This window comes from Scophthalmus maximus, chromosome 12 (assembly GCF_022379125.1).
Source record: "Scophthalmus maximus strain ysfricsl-2021 chromosome 12, ASM2237912v1, whole genome shotgun sequence".
Taxonomy (NCBI): domain Eukaryota; kingdom Metazoa; phylum Chordata; class Actinopteri; order Pleuronectiformes; family Scophthalmidae; genus Scophthalmus; species Scophthalmus maximus.
The window spans coordinates 4,719,396-4,740,000 of record NC_061526.1 but is presented as its reverse complement, the minus strand read 5'-3'; the positions used below and the strand labels follow the sequence as shown (position 1 = coordinate 4,740,000).

General features: G+C 46.5%; 1 protein-coding gene across 1 annotated transcript in view; it reads right to left on the bottom strand.

Moving 5' to 3' along the window:
- rell1 (RELT like 1) overlaps positions 1-20,605 on the bottom strand; it is a 22,405-nt gene extending 1,800 nt beyond the window's left edge. The window contains exons 1-8 of the mRNA XM_035621481.2: positions 20,368-20,605; positions 13,589-13,801; positions 11,301-11,372; positions 7,902-7,956; positions 3,799-4,053; positions 2,269-2,401; positions 1,312-1,366; positions 1-1,210 (exon numbers count right to left, since the gene is read on the bottom strand). The exon at positions 1-1,210 is cut by the window's left edge and continues 1,800 nt beyond it. Of these exons, the coding sequence (XP_035477374.2) occupies positions 1,331-1,366; positions 2,269-2,401; positions 3,799-4,053; positions 7,902-7,956; positions 11,301-11,372; positions 13,589-13,801; positions 20,368-20,395 (792 nt within the window). The 5' untranslated portion in view covers positions 20,396-20,605 and the 3' untranslated portion in view covers positions 1-1,210; positions 1,312-1,330. The remainder of the gene's footprint in view (positions 1,211-1,311; positions 1,367-2,268; positions 2,402-3,798; positions 4,054-7,901; positions 7,957-11,300; positions 11,373-13,588; positions 13,802-20,367) is intronic.

The following is a 20,605-nucleotide window of genomic DNA, read 5'->3' as shown; positions in this document are numbered from 1 at the left end:
TAAATCCAGTCTGTGTTAAAAAATTACGAATTAAAGCTGCAACAATACTTTTTTTTAAAAATATTACTAACCATTGTGACGAAACAACAGAGAGTTATTGCTCAATTACAAGACGGCCAAAGTGTTTTGGGGACTTACGCAGGCAACCGTACGATTTTCATTCACGCTCACGGCCCAAAGCATAGGAGGCCGTTTTACTGGGGGGGGGGGGGGGATTCTGATGAAGCAACTGTGCGCCCCCCCCCCCCCCCCCCCCCGTTTAGCACAAGACACCAGACGGAATAGGTTAGCGGCTAGCAGACGAACATAGAGACTCTCAGGAGTCGGTAGCGACCCAAACGGAGCGAAAAGTGGAGCGAATATTCATCCGGTGAGAACAAATCCCACAACGCGTAAACGATAAAATGTCCGCGTTGTTTGACTCGCCCGCGGCCCCCAGGTGGCCCAAAGGAAGACGAACGCAGCTTTAATTGCAGTTGACGTCAAAATAACCCTTTGGTCACTTGCAGCTCTAACAGAAAACGTTCAGTGAGCAGCCCGTTTCTAATTTAAAAAATACTGAGTGTTCTTCTTCATTCGAGGTCAGATTGGAAGATAAAGGAGACACTCCGTTGGACACGTCGACCTGGCGGGATGCTTGAGCCCGCTGAAGACCGGGAAGAAGCCGTCAACATGGCTCTCGTCGTGCGCGCAAAAGCTCCCGTGCGCGTCCCGGCCCCCGGCGACCACCACGTCAGGTGGTCTCCGTCTTCCTGTTTGGGAATGACTCCGTTTGACTTTTATCTCAGACCGGCAGCACCAGTGACTGAGGCATGAAAAAATGAACTGCTTGATAACGCGCCGCAGGGGCACGTGGAGTAATAAGACCGAAGTTCGCCGGGGCGTCGAGCAGTTGGTCTGCCTTAGAGCCCCCCTTGAGCGAGGCACCGCTGCACAATTATCATCGGAGGAAAACGGGGGTGTATCACACCCAGACACACCTTACCCCCCTTCCACTTGTTATTACTGTGCCGCCGCCGCCGCCGCCGCCTTGGTCGGCAGCACCTGTTCACTCCGCGCGGAGCGAGGCTGCTGCGGGCGACGATTCTCGGATCGACTCCGCCGCTCCCCCGTCCCTCCCGCGCTGACGTTCGAACGGTTCTCGTTTGGGTTATTGATTTTGATTTCTTTTAAGTGTCCAGATGTCGCGTCTCTCGTCTCCTTTGGGAAGCTGTGAAGTTGGGGAGAGGACGTGGTTAGACGCGGATACATGTTCAAGAAAATGCCAACAAAGCTGGCCGGTGATGAATGCACATAAAAAAAACATGTCACCTGGATTTGTTTTCTCTCTTTATCTGTTCTCCTTGTCCGAGCTGTCTGCTTGTACCTGGCAGGAAGGGGAATACAAACAATCATTAATCAAGCGAGCTCGCCTGCAGCCTGATTGCGAGCAGCCATCATTCTTCCGCGCTGAAGCGCTTTCTGTTTACTCTCGGGGGCTGGAGGCATTTTTTCCTCCTCGCACGTTTAAACACAAGGAGGCTCAAAGTCAACAGCGCCACGTGACACCGATGCGAGACGCGTTCTACGCGGCAAATGGACTCTCTGCGTTTGTGTCACCCACGGGAAGAGTGGAGTGTTAGCGCCTCTCCGCCCTAAAAACAAATTACAGGTCTGTCCCAAAGTCTGGAGCTAAGACTCTAAACTCTCTCCGTTACAGAGCCTGAGTTTTAACATCTGCTCCGGGACTTTCAGATGAAAAGAAAATAAACTCTCACAGAACCCAGAGGGATTTTTGTGATATAGGAGATTTTTTTCTTCTGTTATATAGCACAAGAAGCATGTGAGGAAACTCCTCTTGGATGTTTCAGTACATTACATCACATAGTAGAGGTCTTTTATACCGTACACGGACAGAAAATTCAATATCAGAAACCTTATAATTAATTGATGCAAATTATCTCCTGGGATTTCTACGGTTAACGATAAAACGCAGTCACGACGTTCCACCGATGTCTAATTGCACTGGTCTCGGAACTGCTGGACGGTTTTTCGTGACACCGACGCGCCACCGCGAGTCGCGAACACCCGTTTATTCACACGGCCCACGAATCCCACGTAAAAGAGTTAGTTGCGTCTCTCAATACGCTTCGACTTCCCCGCTTTTTTGTTTGGTCTGTGGCACTCGGCCACGCAAGCATTTTGTTTCTACCGAGGACATCCCATCATTGGAGGGTTGCAGGCGGCCGGAGCCAATCCCGGCTGACATTCAGGCGAGAAAAAAAATACCTGCTGGGACTCGGACGTCGTTGGGCTCTTGGGCTCCACCTCCGTGGGGGACGCGGGGACGCTCCCGTTGGAGTCCGCGATTAACAGAGTCCGCCGCTCCCTGGTGGATCTTTCACACTTTGTCACGCGGAACCTGAGGAGTGGCCAAGAAACAAACAAATAAGTAAATGAAGCAACAACAACAAAAAAAGACGCGGGTGTTCAACGTTTTTCACTGTCTAGTGCCACGAATGAGGACCGAGGTCTCGGAGACGGAGACAGAGAGTCGGCTCATTAAAAACACCAAAAACAAGCTTCTGCTCTGACGTGAAAACACACCAGAGGCTGCAATGACAGGAACATACACAGTTTACACTGTTGAACTCTTTCAACAAAGTTTTAAAAGGATACGAAAGAAAGTTATTTCCACTGTGGCAACAGTATATAGATCATAAGCCACAGGAAATAGTCCTTCGTTGAAAAAGTTCATATTTGAACATAAACTCCTTTGTGCCACAGCTTGCATCTGCTTCAGCCGACACACACACACACACACACACACACGCGCACACACGCACACACACACACACACACACTCTAAAGCTCTAATTAAATCAGCAAATGAATATTCGCATCCGGTCGGTGCCGACCCCTCTGCGTGCGCGGCCGTTCATCTGGGCGTGTGAATGATAAGCGACCCCATCCGCATCCCAATCAGCCGGCGCCGGGACATCAAGGATGAGGAGGAGCGCTCGCTGCGCGACGGGGGGGCGGGGCCGCGCGCTTCCCCCCAGGCGTCCGCTGGTGGACTGTAAAATTGCCTCCTCGCTTTTAAACCCCTCCAGGACACGGGGCTGAGCAGAGGTGAGGTGAGATTTGTGGCTGCGGCGAAAACTGCAAGGACTTCATTTTCCCGCGTGGAGTTTTTCTTGTGTTGCAGCCACTTTAGAAGCACAGGACAGTAATTAGAAAGGAGGACGTCGTAACAAGAAAAGGACGGATTGACATTGTTTACGTGGTGACAAACAGGATCCCGGGAAAGAGCAAACTGCGGCAGAAGGCTGTCAGGTGTCAGGTCTTTCTGTTGCCGCCCTCGTCTTTCCAGTTTGGCGTGTTTTCAACAGGGGTCGCCGCCTCACCATGCGGGTCAACCGTCCCTCCACCCGCCCCCGACACCCGGACGGCTTTTTTTTTCTCCAGGTGGCTAGTCTGATGTCAACGTGCAGAGAAAACTCAATCCACGATATTAAGAGCAGGGTTTTTCAGCGGCAATTATGTGGAGTTAATGTTTGAACGTGAGGGTTTTGTGTTTTGTGGGTTTTCCGATGTGGCTCCGGGGGGCTGCGAACTGTATGAGCTTTAATTCACCTCTGTTAATTAAACTACCTTGTGTGTTGCGATTCTAGGGAATCCTGGAGAATAAAAGCAGCAATAAACTCACACACACACACACACACACACACACACACACACACACACACACACACACACACACACACACACACACACACACACACACACACACACACACACACACACACACACACACACCTGCCCACGGCGAGGACTGTGACCTCTCCGCTGCGCCGCTGCTCTGACTTGCGCGCCGACGGCCGCCGCATCAGCGGCCACTTCTTCTGGCTGCAGCGGTTGCAGATGTTCTTGTTGTTGCCGCCGAGGCCGGCGATGGTGTGCAGGTGGTTGCAGGTGTGCTTGGCGGCCCCCGCGGGCGCCCCCGGCGATACGGGCGTCATCGGGCTGGTGGGAGAGGTGGGAGAGGCGGGGGAGGTGGGGGTGAGCGGAGGACTGCGGAAGAAGAGGAACAGGAAGTTAGCGATTATTTTTGGAAAACCGTCCCGCTTCCGTAAACGATCATCAATAAATTACACATTAAGGATGCCACGAGTGCGTAATCAGGGCGGCTGCTGAGTTACTACGGCTTATTATTATGCGCAGAGCATATGTCATGTAAATTAGCCCCTGGACAAAAAAGGGAAATTCGTCATTTATGGTCCAGCAACTGTTGGTTGAAAAAAAGAAGAAGACCTTTTCCCAAACTGACCTACATTCAGTCCAATACGTTGGCATTTCACACAGATGTTCAGAGAATTTAATTCAATACAGTGCTTCCTTTACATCACAGTACACCACGGCATAAATGGCATTAATATTCTCATGCCAAAAATAATCACTGCCTATTTCTCTGAATGGCAATTATGTTTAAAGTAAGCATAGAAGTACATTTTCTGTATGGAGAATTACATTCAGCACAGTACTTATCACAACACGCGGTGTTTTCTCTGCACTCGTACAGTATTTATCTTCGGCTCACTTGTTCTGTTTGCTCTCTCACACATGTTTTCGTCACATGTGCATGTTTATGACCCTGGAGAGCAGCTCTTCACATTGTTGACACAAAAAAGGTAGAATAAACAGCCTTCCTACTCACTGACCTTAACGTACTCAAGTGAGTCGAGGGACGGGAGGGGAAAATAAATAAATACATAATAATAAATAAAATTCTGAGTGTCTTATGGTCACTGTAAGACGCTGGGAGCGGGGGATGTTGTGAAAGAAAAACTGGACCACTGACAAATGTCAGTTATTGAACAGCGCGGTCGGGTAATGTCGCCGCTCGTCGCTCTTTATGAACCTGACTTTGTAGACAGTCAGGAGTGTCCCCAAAGTGCTGCCACAAAGGCGACGCGCTCTACTGTTAAAAAAATTAAATTCTATATATAGTTAAAACAGATGACCTGCCAACTTTTCTGACACGCGAGTAATTGTGCAAAGATTGATTTATGCTTGGCACAAGATCGGCCCAGCCATAGTGACATCACACCAGCAGGCACGCCCCCTCACGAGGATCCCGTTGGACAGGTTTAAGCCTGTTTTTATCTTTTAATACTCTGTTTTATGAAATCATAAATTTGGTTTTTGACCTCTGGCCGACTGAATAACCTTGTAAACCGGGATGGATGTTGCCATTTCACAGACTGAACACATAATTGATAAATAGATGTTTAATCGGATGAGAACGATCAGTTTGCAGCCCTATAGAACCCAATCATGTCATAATTTCCCGATAATGTAATAAAAATCTCCACTTATATACATTTCGATTTTAAAAAATGAAACCTGATAATGTATCAACTTCCCAACAATGTAATAAAATGTCTCAACCAATAATGTAAAAAAATCTCTGTACCAATAAATTCTTACATTAACTGGAGATTACCACATTATTCAGTTAACCTATATTTTTGCAGAACCCAATAATGTCATAATTTCCCAACATTGCAATAAGTGGGTCTATTTTGTAGTCGCATGCCACTGATAATGTTCTGATGCATTGTTTTTGTAAATTAGTCATTTTTCTTTTTCTTTAGTAATAACAAATAATTCAGTTTTTTTTCCATCTACATTATTTATTTGTGGTTATTGGTTGAGTCATGTTATTACATTATTTGGAAAGTGAAATCTGAATTTATTATGTTTGGGTTTTTTTGATGGAGTGAAGTGGAGATTTATTACACTACTGTGAAATTATTATATTATTGGGTTCCACGAGGCCAATTACTTGCAATTTCTTTGGATAAGCTGGTATCAAGTTGCAGACATGAAACTAATGTTGGGGGAGTAGGTCGATGTACAAGAACACAGTGCTATTTATTAAGTATTAGCTTGAGCAAGAACATAATTTTTGTGTAAATCGAAACGCACAAAAATATTTTTATAGTATGTAAAGTGTGAGGATCCCTGTTGAGCAGAAGTACGAAACATAGTAGGATGAAATGGGAGACGGGTGACGTGAGCAGAGCCCGATGTGGAGAGAGAACGGGGGACCTTCAGTAGAGCATCTGGAGAAGCAGATAGAGAGGCCTGGCCACACCACAGCGTGGCCTGTGGCCTCTTCTCCATCCTTCACTCGTTTTCACCACCTTCCCCTTCTCTTGTCTCTCTGCCTCCATTTCCCAACCCCTTAAGTGTCCCATCAATTACCCCCAGCGATACCCCCTCTTCCTACCATTCCTGCATTTCTAAGTGATCCGCTGGCGGGCTGCCCAACCTGGCTGAGAGAAACAGAGGAGGACGTGAAAAGCGAGAGAAAGAAGGGAGCGATACAGGAGGGGATTTGTAAAGAAACAAAACAAAGATCAAACACAGGGGACAAAAAAACATGAAGTGGAACCATGTAGTAAAAGGAAATCTGGAAAGAGCACTGAAGAAGCAATAGGCACGAAAGTGACCCCGGGGAAATGTGTGCGATTGCATATTTCTGCTGATTTTGGTTCTTGGTACTTTTTTCCAGGAGGACACCCAATGCGAGTGAGCAGAATACCTCGACGCCTAATCCTCACTGCCATTTATCAACGCCGCTCCTTGCGAACAAAAGAGAACATCCCTCCTTCCTTTATCTCCCTCCGTTCCACCCGGGAACAATATGCAGCATGACAAGAAAGATGACAGGAGGAAGGAGAGGGAGAGAGAGGGGGGGGGGGGGGGGGGGGGGGGGGGGGGAGAAACATACTCCGCTAACTCGATTTACTTAAGAATCCTCCACTGTCGCGAGCATCATCTCCTCCTCCCCCTCCTCCTCCTGTCGGTCTATCGGCAAAACTCCCTCTCCCCTTATCTCAGCAGGAAAGAGCTGCACAGCACACTCGCTCACTTACTCTCCCCGCCGCTCTGCGCGGATGAAAAGTGACGACGTCTGATCTCTGCTCGGAAGCGTCAGCTGCTGCTCTTATGATGCCGGGTTCGGGCGGTCAAGCGGCACGAGACGTGACAATGAATGAATGAATGATCCCACTAGAATCTGTGCTATAAAGGACGCTATTGAAAGAAGGATCCTGGTCGTCAGCAGGCGACCATTCTCCATTGACTGTTGCCGTAGTTACTGTTGACTTTGAAACTTTGAATTAATGGCTATTATATTTTAGAGGTAAAAAAAAACAACCTGTTATTGCGCTGCAGTGTAGCAGGTGTGGTTGGTGTGTTTTAACATAGCCCCGTGTAGCTGCTATAAGGGAAATAGCATTTTCCATTTGCCCCATTTCACTTTTGATGTCACAAGAGAAAAAACAAAAGGCTAATTAATGTGTTTGGCCAAATGTAACAGGATCACGCACCAGTCTCCTGTTACCGTGTCCTTATGCACATTACTGGTAAATGATTTCACACTAATGCACTCATGTCTACATTCTCTTGATACATACATAATATATATATATATATACTTTCTTTGCCCAGTGCTCCCATCTGAAGACGAGGCATAGTCACACTCTGTGAACTCTGGATAGGAATCCGACGAGGGACCATGCCAACAACTGTGCTCAATATATGATTTAACAATCCCTCAATACATTGATGTGGGGCACGGCGACATTTCTGGAAACGGTCCCCGGCTGCTCGCCCTCAATCGAACCCTGCCAACACTGGAAAAGTATCGGAAGAGAAACGGGGCATCCTCAGGCTCTCCAGGAGGCCTATGGTGCCACCTGGTGGTTGACTTGGCTAACAGCGTTGGCTTTTTACTTATTTATCAGAGGGAGAGAAGTCTTTTTTTTTATTTTTTATAACGGACGGATTTGATGGGGGAGGACTTTTATTGTTTTTTCCACCGCAACACGAGAGTTGAGAGAGACACTCACCCGTCAGAATCAAAGCTGTTTTCATTAATCATGGCTTTCAGGGCCTCCGAGTTCGCTGAAGAGGGAGAAAGGGGGAGAGAGAGAGAGAGAGAGAGAGTTACACACTTGAACAGATATTAGAAACGCGCGAGAGAGAGAGATAGCAGTGGCGTTGGGGAATTAGCGAGGAGAACGCTCCAGTGACTTCAAAAGCAGGGCGCTAATTGAAAGATGGCGACGACAGATCAACTCCTCGTAACACAATTAAAGTGGCACATCGCACGCGGCTACAGGGACACAACAACCTCAGGGGAACATGACAAAGGAGAAAGAATTTTGTTCAGACCAAACAAACTGCAGAAAACGGCCGTGAACAGTTTTCATTTCTCGTCAGGAATTTGGCCCTGGGAATTAAAGTTTTGGATTTTTTTTTTCCCTCTCTTCTTTGCTGCACATCAAAAAATTACTACGAACAGCTCAAGCCAGAGACAACAGCCTCGGATATTTGTGCACGTAATTTGCTACCCGGAGACAGATTTGCTTGAAATTGCGGCGCCATTGTCAAATCAATCTGACCAAAACCATAAACGCACAGTCCCAAACAACAACATAAGTCGTTAGCCCCCCGTGCAATGGTGAAATAACGATCCGTGATCGTGATTGGAAATTATAAACGCAGCACTTTTCTTTTTGCCCCCATTTTTCAGGAGCTGAACTCAAAAATCGAGGACTTTTTCCATGTACACCAAAAGGCTTATTTCTCTCAAATATTGCTCACAAATGTGTCTGAATCTGTGTTAGTGAGCACTTCTCCTTTGCCGAGATAATCCATCCACATCACAGGGGGGGCGTATCAGGGTGCTGATTAGACACTTTAGGCCGCTCTAAAATGTGCAGTTTCGTCACACAGCACAATGCCACAGACGTCGCAAGTTTTGACGGAGCGCGCAATCGGCATGCTGACTGCAGGAATGTCCAGCAGAGCTGTTGGCCGTGAGTTGAATGTTCATTTCTCTACCACGAGCCGTCTCCAAAGGCGTTTTCAGAGAATTTGCCAGTACATCCAACCGGCCTCACAACCGCAGACCAGCCACCCGGACAGCTGCTGCAACAATCGGTTTGCCTGACCAACGAATTTCTGCACACAAACTGTCAGAAATAAGCCTTTTAGTGAACATAGAAAAAAGTCTTAGATCTTTGAGTTCAGCTCGTGCAAAAAACAAAAGTGTTACAATTTTGTTCAGTGTATTTCCCTAAAACCCAAGATGTTGTTTTAAATGTGTCCACAAACCACAGATATTCATATACTGTCATAGAGGAGCAAAGAGACCTGAACAAGATATTCACATTAAAGAAGCTTTTTTCAAAGATAGGTCTTCGGCAATGGTAAAAGGTGATTCGATTCTTGAAGGGATCGAGGATTTTTTTTGGAAGGATTCTTTATCATTTGCGAGACGGGGCAAAAGTTGACATTTTGAGTCATGTCTTCACAAATAGGTGGCATTTAAAAAGTTTTGGGTGAAACAGCATATAGTTTGGGGATCGCTCAGCCTTGCCAGAGGCCTGCGCCCCTCTGAGCGCTCTCTTGCTTTTAGTTCTGTCACGAGGCGACACCAGGATTGAGAGAGAGCATGGCTGCACCGTGACCTATTGTATTTTGTGATGCTCTGTAGATGGCAGTGTTCACTCGGCCACAAAGACTTCTACCGTTACTCCTCTCCGTTCCTCGTCTGTGTGTTTGTACACGTGCAGCTGCCGACAGTGGAAATATAACACGCTCGCATCATGTTCCGTGTTTCGGGGGATTATTTCCATGAAAACAAAGCCGGTGACAAAGTGCGCTTGTTGGCTTGTTGACTTGCTGAAGCGGCTTGTGTTTAAGGTCGTTCCGTCCGCTACAGGAAACATGTCACAACCCTGTAATACCAACTATTTCCACCACAGCAGCAGTCCTGAACCACATCACGTCTGTGAGTCACAGTCCAACTTTAAAAATACTAACGGCTACGGCAGAAGCAGTGATGCGTCAGCGCCGAGCTCGCGGCTGGAGAAGGAGGAGGAGGAGTGGAAAGAAAAATCAATTCATAAACACAGTGTGATGATGGCCAGTGACCAAGACGGGACAATGCTGCCTCTGTCTGTCATCATATGTTAGTCTCCAAGACAAGATACGAAGGGAGGTTGAGACTGCACTGGAAGCTAGTATTTCACGAAGGAGAAAAGAAAAGGTCAAACTGAGGCCATAATACTGAGACGTGTGTGTTTGTGTGTCATCCACCCACTTATCAGCTGAAGTATAACACAGTTATATGGATATATTTAATGTTTATTAATGTGCATTGTTGTTGCTACAACTACAGCTTCTCCCTTGGAGACACAATTTGAATTTTTACAACTGTGTTTTACTACATTGTCATTTCGTTATCCGTTATATCTATAACTACAGTACCACTTATGGATGCTTCAAAGGAGGAGTAAAGCTTGACAACTGCATCCCTGCACAAATTATATTTGTGTGTTACAGCCCAACTCTAACTTTATGTACTGCTTATGAATGACAGGGGCAGGGCGGCTAAATTTAAGCGTTGCCACGAGGACATATGCAAGTTTTTGTTTTCGACTTGGAACAAATGAAATGCAGAGCTACATTTTCAATGTGTTCAGCTGCACCCTGCACCATACACAGTTGACGTGGCATGCAGTTAAAAAATATACATTATAATCTTCTACACCGTGCTTCTTTGTCCCCTTCATCTCCCTGCCTCCTGCCTCTCGCAAACCGCAAACTACACTGCCCGTCCAGTCCTGCTCATCAAGCTGACTGGATTTGACACAATACTTTTTATCGATCCCAATATCTCCTGTTGCTTCTTAGGAAAATGATTTATAAGCAATGTCAGCTCGCTATTCGATTTGGCGGGGAACCTTAAACGTTCACGTGACTCAGGAGGCAAGCGGGGATCCGCTTGTCGGCCTTGTCGCGTGAACCTCAGTCGCCGCTGAATTTGGCAGAGGCCACTTCGTCCTGATAATGGACCTTGCGCAGAGATCCACGCTCCTGAGCCAAACTCCACTGAGAAGCTAACCCCCCCGCCCGCATACACGCCGCGAGTACACGCGGACGGAAAGACACTTCCTTCCAAGAAAGAGTGTGACGGTGCCAAAAAAATTAGTAGGTCGGACTTGACTGAGGTCAAACCGCCTCACGGTGACGCGTTCAAAAGGCATTTGTTATGAAATGTGAGACACAGTGGAACATTCCTGTGCTGGGATGTATCCAGCAGATGTGTGCATACAAAGATCCCTCATCCCTGGAAATAAGACGTGCACGAACAGAGACGTAGTACAATGAGTTATCTGCACTTAATGAAGGAGCTGGATTTTGGCTGTTGTCTGTCAGTACGCACGTCGGACGCATACCTTGATTTTTCATGATGTAGTGAACAATCTGTCCGACTGTGTCGTTGTTTTCGCTCATGGTGTCGTTCAGCTCTGGAGGAACAACACAACAGGAAACACTCTGCGTTACTGAGACAATAATGGTCATTAAAGAACATAAAAAAAAACAAGCAGCTTTGGTTGGTCACCATCATTTCTTCTTATTATTATTATAAGAGCAAAATGATACACATTTACGTAGGCAAAAAAAACTATGGTGAAAAAAGTAGAGCAGAACGTTAGTTTAAAAAAAGAAGCTTAAATAGGATATATCTAAAGCACTCTTCAGGTTTGGTCTGACGGCGAGGAGCCTTTTTACCTCGTGAATGCAAAACAAAAACGCCCAACGATCATAATGTAAGAACACTAATTAACATTAGAACTTGACGACATCACTCCTCTGGGCTTTGTTGTTCCAAGAGATTAAAGTTTGGCAAACCCGCCCTAAGGGAGTTTTTGGATGATCTAAAACATGAGGCTAATCCGCTTGATCACCAGTTTGATCATAATACACGCGTGCACACATCCGTTAATTCATAATTTTTCAGATAAAGTATCAGCATCATGTATTAGCTGGAAAATATCGTGAATTCTATTGCGTTAACATGGCTTAACCCTGTGTATTCACTAACTGCAAAATAAAATGAGCCACGCAGCACACACCCTTATGAGGCATTTCCTGCTGATGGCATCCTGAATTTTTTTTCCCCCCACACTTCTGATTGACATTAACACTTTTGCAGCAACTTGTGGAAATCCTCTGTTATGTCCTGTCCGACTGCACAGTGTACAAGAGCCCAAAGCAGAGAGGCAGAGAGAGAGAGAGAGAGAGAGAGAGAGAGAGAGAGAGAGAGAGAGAGAGAGAGAAAGAGAAAGAGGAAACAATACAATAGGGAACCTGATTCCTGAGAATCAAGAGAGGACTGGAACAACTGAAAGAGTGAAGAAGAAAAAAACGCACAAGCTTTTATTCCCCATTCTCTTTTGATGTATGAGGAAGACAGGGTAGGGCTGTTTGTGAAAAGACACACACACACACACACACACACACACACACACACACACACACACACACACACACACACACACACACACACACACACACACACACACACACACACACACACACACACACACACACAGAGACAACCCTATGCCCTATAGCTTTTCGGTTTGAAACCTGCTCTACGCCCATCTTTTTTTTCGATACCTGCCGTACTCCACTTCACAAAACGTGGTAATAATTGACAGTCGGTGCAGGAATCGGGGCTTTGGCCAGCGCGGGGAAATACTGGAGGCTCTACATGCCAGAGGGAAAAACTTAAGTGAGAAAGGCAAACAGCAGGCTCTCCTGCCCGTCCTGACGGCGCAGTGTGAACTGTTTGCTCTCTCCGTAGCATTTCTCGTGCCTGCGAGATGCCCCTGGGCGAACCAGAGATGCGAGGAGTTTCCCGTCTGCGCACACGAGTTTCTCGTGCTACAGGACCAGCATGCAGAAAAGTGGCATTACCGATGTGGAAAGGGGAAAACCAAAAAAGAAGGGAGTCTTGTTTTTCAGGAAGAAAAACTCGCCCTGTGCGGAGACTTTTGCTTTGTTTTTCAGCTCGCTTAACGCGTCCCTGATTGGGTCGGCCCGCGCGAGGGATGGTGTGAATGCCAAGCGTCTTCCTGGTTTCTATTTGCCGCCGCTCCTTGAAAAGAGACACAAGGGGTTCCGTCATCAGAGGGACGTTGGATAAGATAAGACGGCTGTAAAAGCGATGACTCGCGGGGGTTTTCTGAACATTCGTTCATCAGCACAAACACTGACGGCCTCTTCTTCTTATTCAGTGGTGCATAAAACACTCACAGATTATTTCGAATAAGCTCTGACCTACGTCATATCTTCTTGTTTGATGCCCAGCAAAAATTATAGCAAAAGCTACAGGTTTACGGCAAAAGAAAGGTGCCAGTCACATCACGCAGCTCTATTATTATCATCATCATCATCATTGTCTGTCGTCGCCTACAGTCTGTGGCACATACCAATCTTATTAGAGTCAGGAATGTGGCACAGGCCTGTTATACTACAGGGCATGCAATATATGACCAAAGGGATTTTTGTTAATTTTCCAAAATCGCACACGATAGGAAAATGGGAAACCCTCCTGCAGACCAGAGACCAATTTGGAAAAGCGTTGCAACAACAATCATTCTTTTCTGCCTTTACGCAAAACAAGGTGCTAGACAAATTTCGTAGTTCATTTAAGTTAGTTCCTTTATCTCCTCACCTCCACCCAGCTCGGGGTCCTTTTCCTCTTCGAAAACATCCTCGTCTCCATCCTGGGACTCGGTGGTGCACCGGTAGCCCTTCCTCTTCAGCACGTGGCAGATCACCACGCCCAACAGGCCCAGGAGGAAGAAAACCGGCACCAGGACGAAGGCGATGTAGTCCGGGTTGGTGGCCGCCGCTTCCCCTTTCCCGTTGACTGTGGTTTCACCCGCTGCAGGAATGGGGAAAAAAAAAAAGGGGGCGAGAAACAGAGAGGACTCAGAACTCAGAAAAATGAAAACGACACATTGTCACTACGGCGCCCCCTTGGTGGCCAGCTGATACGGAGGGAGACGCTGAGGGTACCACTTGGGCAGCTGAGGGGATTTATACGCCATCAGCTGCAACACAACAGAGCTCTCGTGTTCCCTTCCGGGGGATAAGTCGAGTCTGCTGCCGCCCTGTAACTGCTCGACCTGAGGTCAAACACCTCCACAGCATTTTGAACCGTATAGAACTTTACACTGTAAAGCTCAGCAGTACGGTGGCTTTTGAAGGTTTCATTTCATCTGTCCCGCCTGTCCTTCCTAGTGCTTTCTGAGATTGTACAGGATGAGAGACTGAAGACTTGTGAGCTGTCTTTCAGCAGCTTTACAAGTGTCCTATGAACTGCTGGTAATGACAATAGGAGCAATCCAGCGTTTTCTACTGCGCGCGCACTTTACACTCTGTTCCTACCTGGCAAATCCGGCCAAAGCAAGTCGCAAGTTGCACATGTCTTTCGATGGGAAACGGGAGATAGCACTCTGATTGGTTCACTGCCTGTTATGCCCGAGACACACCCATGATTCAGGACAACTCTTTCTGAACCAATCGCCTGTTTTTGTGCTATCTTATGTAACCGACTGCAGCAAAAAAAAGGGGACGCGAGGATCATAAACTTCACTACGAGCTTGAGCTTCTTTTGCTCCCACTCCCACAAGCCCACCGCCTACACGCCGGACTTTAGACCCATCAGGGTACAACTCGGCTCCGGGGGAAGAGCGCGTGGAGCAACACCTGAGCAAACACCGTACCTTCACTTAAACAACAGTAAGATAGAGAGGCCTTTGGGGCAGTGCTTCATTATCAATTAACCTGCTGATTTCTTCTCAATTAGAAAAATATAAAAGTTGCCCAAAAGTACAGCTATGGAGCAGGCTTTTCCATTCACACGACTCAATGCTCTCATCATACTTTTGGGTCAAACTGTCTTGAAACCGATGAAAGGTCAGATGTCAGAGTGTAGACCGATTGACCTGTGCTCGGCAGTTGGAGCACCACGTGAGGCATTCCAGTAAACACACAAGAGGGCTTTTGTCTGATTTCCTGTTCGCGTCAAGATTGTGTGTGTGTGTGTGTGTGTGTGTGTGTGTGTGTGTGTGTGTGTGCGAGAGAGAGAGAGAGAGAAAGAGAAAGAGAGAGAGAGAGAGAGAGAGAGAGAGATTTTGATTTTGAAAACACAATGTTTATTAAGATTTACCAGAGAACATCACGGTCCTCTACAAATGAAATGAAAAAAAACACACACAACAAAAAAAATAACAGAATAAATCAGGTCATAAACAGAGTGAAAGATGAGCTCTCCCTCCTTCACTGAACACACAGCCGTGGTGAAACATCACTGGTTTAAAAACTCTTGCATGTGGTTCATCAGAGAGTGGAACCTGAAGTCCACTCTCACTCTGGCTCTCACCAGAGACACGTACATGTTTGTCAGCTCGTGTCCGGAGAGAGAGAGAATCTGTGAGACCAAAAGAGATTTGGTCAAAATCTCATATCATATGAAATAAAACTACAACTTGTTCCCATGTTGAGAAAATAACCGCAGCGCTGTGTGTGTGTGTGTGTGTGTGTGTGTGTGTGTGTGTGTGTGTGTGTGTGTGTGTGTGTGTGTGTGTGTGTGTGTGTCTGTGTGTGTGTGTGTGTGTGTGTGTGTGTGTGTGTGTGTGTGTGTGTGTGTGTGTGTGTGTCTAACCATGTGCGTCCTGATGCATACAGGCATTTGTGTTCCTCCTTTGTTCCAGTTTCCCCCGGTGCATCAGACTGAACACACTGATAAAGGCCATTGTCTGCTCACTGACTGCGCCGTGACCGACCGTCACGCGTCTCCGTTCGCTTGCGCCTAGCGAAGAACCACGCTGGCCCAGTCCCGAGGGGCTCGGGAGCGATCGTCAAGTCGATTTGAGGACAGTATCAGAAGCATTAAAGAATGAAAAAAAAAAAATAGACTGGCAAATGGATGGAACGGAGTCCTTGAGGAGGATTTAAAGCTGAGTCATAAATCGCTTGGCAACCACAGCTGGCTGGTGCCACGATGGAAGTCCACAGAGCGAAAGCTGGAAAAAATAAAAAAACTACTTCCCAGAGTAGTTATGTGGATTCATACAATGATGCTGCATGAATTCAAAGGAAAAGAGAAGCAGGTTTTATGGACTGATCTGTTGATTATGATATATCTTAATAAAGCAAATAATCCTTGAATCAATGAAATGTAAGAAAACTTGTACTTACAAGTTTCTTGTTTTGTCCAACAGTTAAAAGTTGCCCGACGGATTTTTGAGGCCAACGCAGACATCGACATTTGGAGGTTTTGAGTATAAACACATTTATAAAAATAAATAACCCGGATACAAATCGACAAGACACATAATGAGCGGGACAATTGTCAGTCCTTGCTGTACAACAATTCCTTGTGTTGTTGCTCTGCTGAACGAACAGACGTGGATGTCGTGGCGACACCAGTATTGAGGACCTTAAAAAAGAAAAAACGTACCTCGTCCCAGATGCTGACAGAAAAAACAACGGGCTGGGGGAGCCACTGGGTTTATTCTAACTCCGGGATGAGAATATGAGAGGCTATTCTGGGCTTGGGGGGAAAAAGAATAACAAAACACAGTGGCACACTGTGCTGCACATGGGGGACGGACAATCCTGAGATTCTTTGGATTTAAAAAATTTGGTGGGAAGCCAAACAAAATGCACACCGGGTCAAACTCCCCCCCCCCCAGGGGCTACAAGGACAACACGTTGTGTCACGGTGCCTGGCCGCTGTGCTGAGGAATCTGGAGGGGACGGTGAAGGTGAATCCCTCCAACACTCAGCGCGACAACGTCTAACTTTCCCCTTTTCCCGATTCAAAAGTACTTCTGTCAAATCCGTCAGGAGTTACAGTGCTGCGAGTTTAATTTCCTGCAGTTCCATCAGGACTTGGCCTGTGTGAAGTTTGTCTGCCCTGAGGTGAAGGCTATAGGCGTCTTCTGCCCCGACGGCCTCCTCCGCAGAATGATGAAAAATCAATTTCTGTGAAAAAACTGACAACGGAGGAGGACGGTGATCTGTGTTTGGAAATACCTGGGGGGAAAAAACTGTTTTTACATTTACACCAGTGTATTATTACTTCTCTGACCACCCTCCTTTCAACATCAGCTGAACTAATGGGGAACTATTAACTTGGTACACAGAAATAACCCATTGCCCATCAGCGGTTAACACAGACAACCTGTGGACAAAACCACAAGGCCAAAGAGCGATTCAGAAAAGAGGATGTTGGTGTTCCTCCCTGCTGATCCCAGCAGAAAACCTCAAGACATAAGGAAGCGCATCGCATGTTTACAAAACCAAATGAGCCCCATTGGATTTTGTCTTGGTTTCGGGATGGTTTCGAACTGCGCGAGTCATTTCTTGGCCAAGTAGCCCGAGAGAAATCTTTTTCAGACAGGAAATCTGAAATGGCTGCACGGCCCTTTTATTTTTCAATTTGGTCACGTGAGAAGGAAGAGAGAAAGGAAATGGAAACTGTTCAGCATCTCCTCACTCGCCACCCTGTTTGGATATATGACCTAATAGCCTCTCTCCTTCACATTTCCCGTTGTCCACAACAAACTCCGTGTCTTAGGCTACATCCACACGAATACGCATTCATTTTAAAGAAGGCATCAGAGGCACCTAAAACGGAGGCGTTTGGAAACGCTGCTGCTCGCCCCGTTTTGCTGTTTGTAAAACTCAATTTAATTTACTTTTTTGAAGTGAGCAGTACATGTGCTTCTTGGGGGTAAAAAAGGAAAGAGTCGAGCCCTGCTATAAGCAGGTCAAAAGCCTTTTTGTAAATGTCTGCTTTAAAGAACGTATGCGATAAAGAGAGCGCAAAGAGGTGACCCAAAACTCCCACACACATTAAACTACTCCGCTTCATTCAGCAGTATACGGATACATGAAACTTAAATCTTATATGAAACGCAATGCTACCTGTAGGCTGATTTAGGAGATGTGAAAGAATGTTAGGCTCCTTGTGCCAAGATTTTACCCAGAAATGGTTTCATTTAATGGATTAACGAAGTGAAAGGCTCCAGAACATCACAAGAAAAAAAAGCCAGAAATTAAATAAACAAATAAATAAAACTTTGTGCAACAGAAATGTATGGTTTTCCCCTTCAAAATTAGTCTCGGGAACCCCCCAGGCTGGGAGCCTCTGACCTCAATAATTACAGATTTACATGAGGTCGTGAAGACACCTGAAACTATCCAAGACGAGCAGTATGCTTGTACAGTACACACACACACACACACACACACACACAGAGAGACAGACACATATAGAACATGAGTGCATTCTCGTTTCCAACACAACGCACTGGATGACTTGGTTGGTCTAATTAAATTAGCATGAGGATTCAGCCTTGGCCTTTTGCAAGCCACAGACTCCTGTGGACTCTCCATGGGCTACTTAAAAGGTTAGGGGGAAAACCATGGAGCGGAGGAGCACTTGGCTGGAACTGAAAGAGCACATTCGCTTGAGTATTTCTGGATGCAGAGTGACGCGTGTATACTTTAGTAGTCTACTTTGACACACAAGTGTCCTGTCGGTTTTTTTGGTGCTTTTTGTCAGGGCTTTGTTGTATAGTAAGTGGCGATGATGTGAAGATGTATTGAAGAGAAGTCCGAGGTAGTTAGATCCACCGATTTATAATAATATTGGTCTGTTATGCATGTTAGACATATACATCTTTGAATATTGAAGAATTCTTGAGCAGCTGCAGTGACAATCAAAAAAAAACCCCACACATATAAGTTTACAGATAATGAAACAGGCAACAAGCTGATTTGGTTTGAGAGGCATTTAAAGGTAATGGGCTAAGTTTGCCATTTGACTAACACCCTGAGGTTTTCAATTTAGTTTTTTTCGGTGTTTAATGAAGAGAAATAACAGTTGATGCCTTCGGGAACATTTTAACGTTCCTTGCGTTGTGTTTTGTGATGATGCTGATGAAAGACAAAAAACAACTAAACATGCTGTTCTGATACAGAGATGTTCCGATAGCAGTATCAGGAATGTCTTTAGTCTAATCTAGTCATGCAAAAACGTCAGCAATTTGTCAATATTTCATGCTGGACAAGTCTCACTAAGAAAAACGGCAACGTGAACCGTATTTGTTGCTTTATACTGTTACTGAGAAAGATACAGACTAAAGGTATTTTGTTTAACTGTGGCGGCATGTTAACAGTTTTTTTAATAAAGGAACTATTATTTATTCCTACATTTATTTAGTTTTGGAGTTGCCCCCGCAACTTGTTCTATACCGTTACGGCACCGTTCATTTTTTATACGCTCTGGCTGCACTTTGACAGCTATTTAAAAGTTATTCGTTGCTGTTTATTCCTTGTGATCTTTTTCAGCCACGACTAGATGATAAAAGAACTTCTATGGGATTCACTCTCTGCGTGGAGCGGTTTTCAAAGGGGATTGACCTGAGCCGGGCCAAACAACAATGATATCACTTTCACACAGGGTTTAGCAGCAAACAGCTGTTAATCTACATTATACAAGGTTTGTTTTGTTGTTTTTATTCAAAGGTATCGCAACGATACTCAGTATCGCAACGATACTCAGTATCGGTCCGATTCGCAACGCCCAGGTATCAGATAGGGAAAAGGGGAAATGGTATCGGGCTCATCTCTAGTCCGATAATGACGTTTTTTCTCAGAGCTACAAGTGTTGCTGCAGTTACTTTTGACCTCTCCAGACTGGCGCTTTTCTTCCCCGTGCACCATGGCAGCCGGCGAGGATGGGCCTCGGTTTCCCCTCCTGTGTTTTCTACAGCATCCATCCCGACCGAACCCTTGACAATAACCAGCGATTGGTTAACAGTAACCATCCTGGCGTTCGGTGTCACCTGTAGCTCCTCACTTCAGCCGGGGGGGGGGGGTCACAATGAACCAACGAGGAGGGACTGACTAAAAACTAGTTTTTTCCTGGGAAAAGAACACAATCGGGTCATGTTCGGGATCTGCACGTCCCGTTGCTGCACCAGCTTCAAGTTGAGGGGGAAAACACTCTCCTGAAGATCGGCCATCAAAGCTCTGAGCTCTCCATTCTCACAATGGTGACGCGTGTTATTCGTCCATCCTTTTGCATTTGCAGTGTGTTGACGCGTGGCTGTCGCACGCGCACGAACAAACGCGCGCGCGCGCGCGCTCACACATACGCCAGCACGCGCGCGCTCAAACTTTGCCTGCAGTTCGGCCGAACTCGTACCAATGTTAGTTTTCGCCGCCAGCTTCATTTTCCATGCGTCGACCACCCTGCCACCTTCCCCAACAAGGTCCGTGTTGTTCTTTGTTTCATTTAAGAGAGCGACCTTTCTCGAGGGAGAGGGTGTTAGAAAATACGGCGGTGATGGACCGTTTTGGGGGGGGGGGGTTATGTCCAAACTGGACGAAGAAGAAGAAGAAGAAGGAACCGACCCCTGGAAAACTTACGTGAGGAACCGAGCGTTGGGTCAGCCATCGGATGGGCAGGACCGTCCCGCGCAGCTGCTCGGTGACCGCGCCGGTGATGCTTTCTGTCTGGGGCGCGACCGCTGGACGTGTGCTCGGTCCACCAGCATCAGCTCTGGTCAAACGCGACTGACGCGCGGGAGGGATTTCTCGCCGACATGAGCGCACTTCCTGATTCCCGGAGCGAGGATACGCCCTGATGTCACAGCCTCCAACCGGA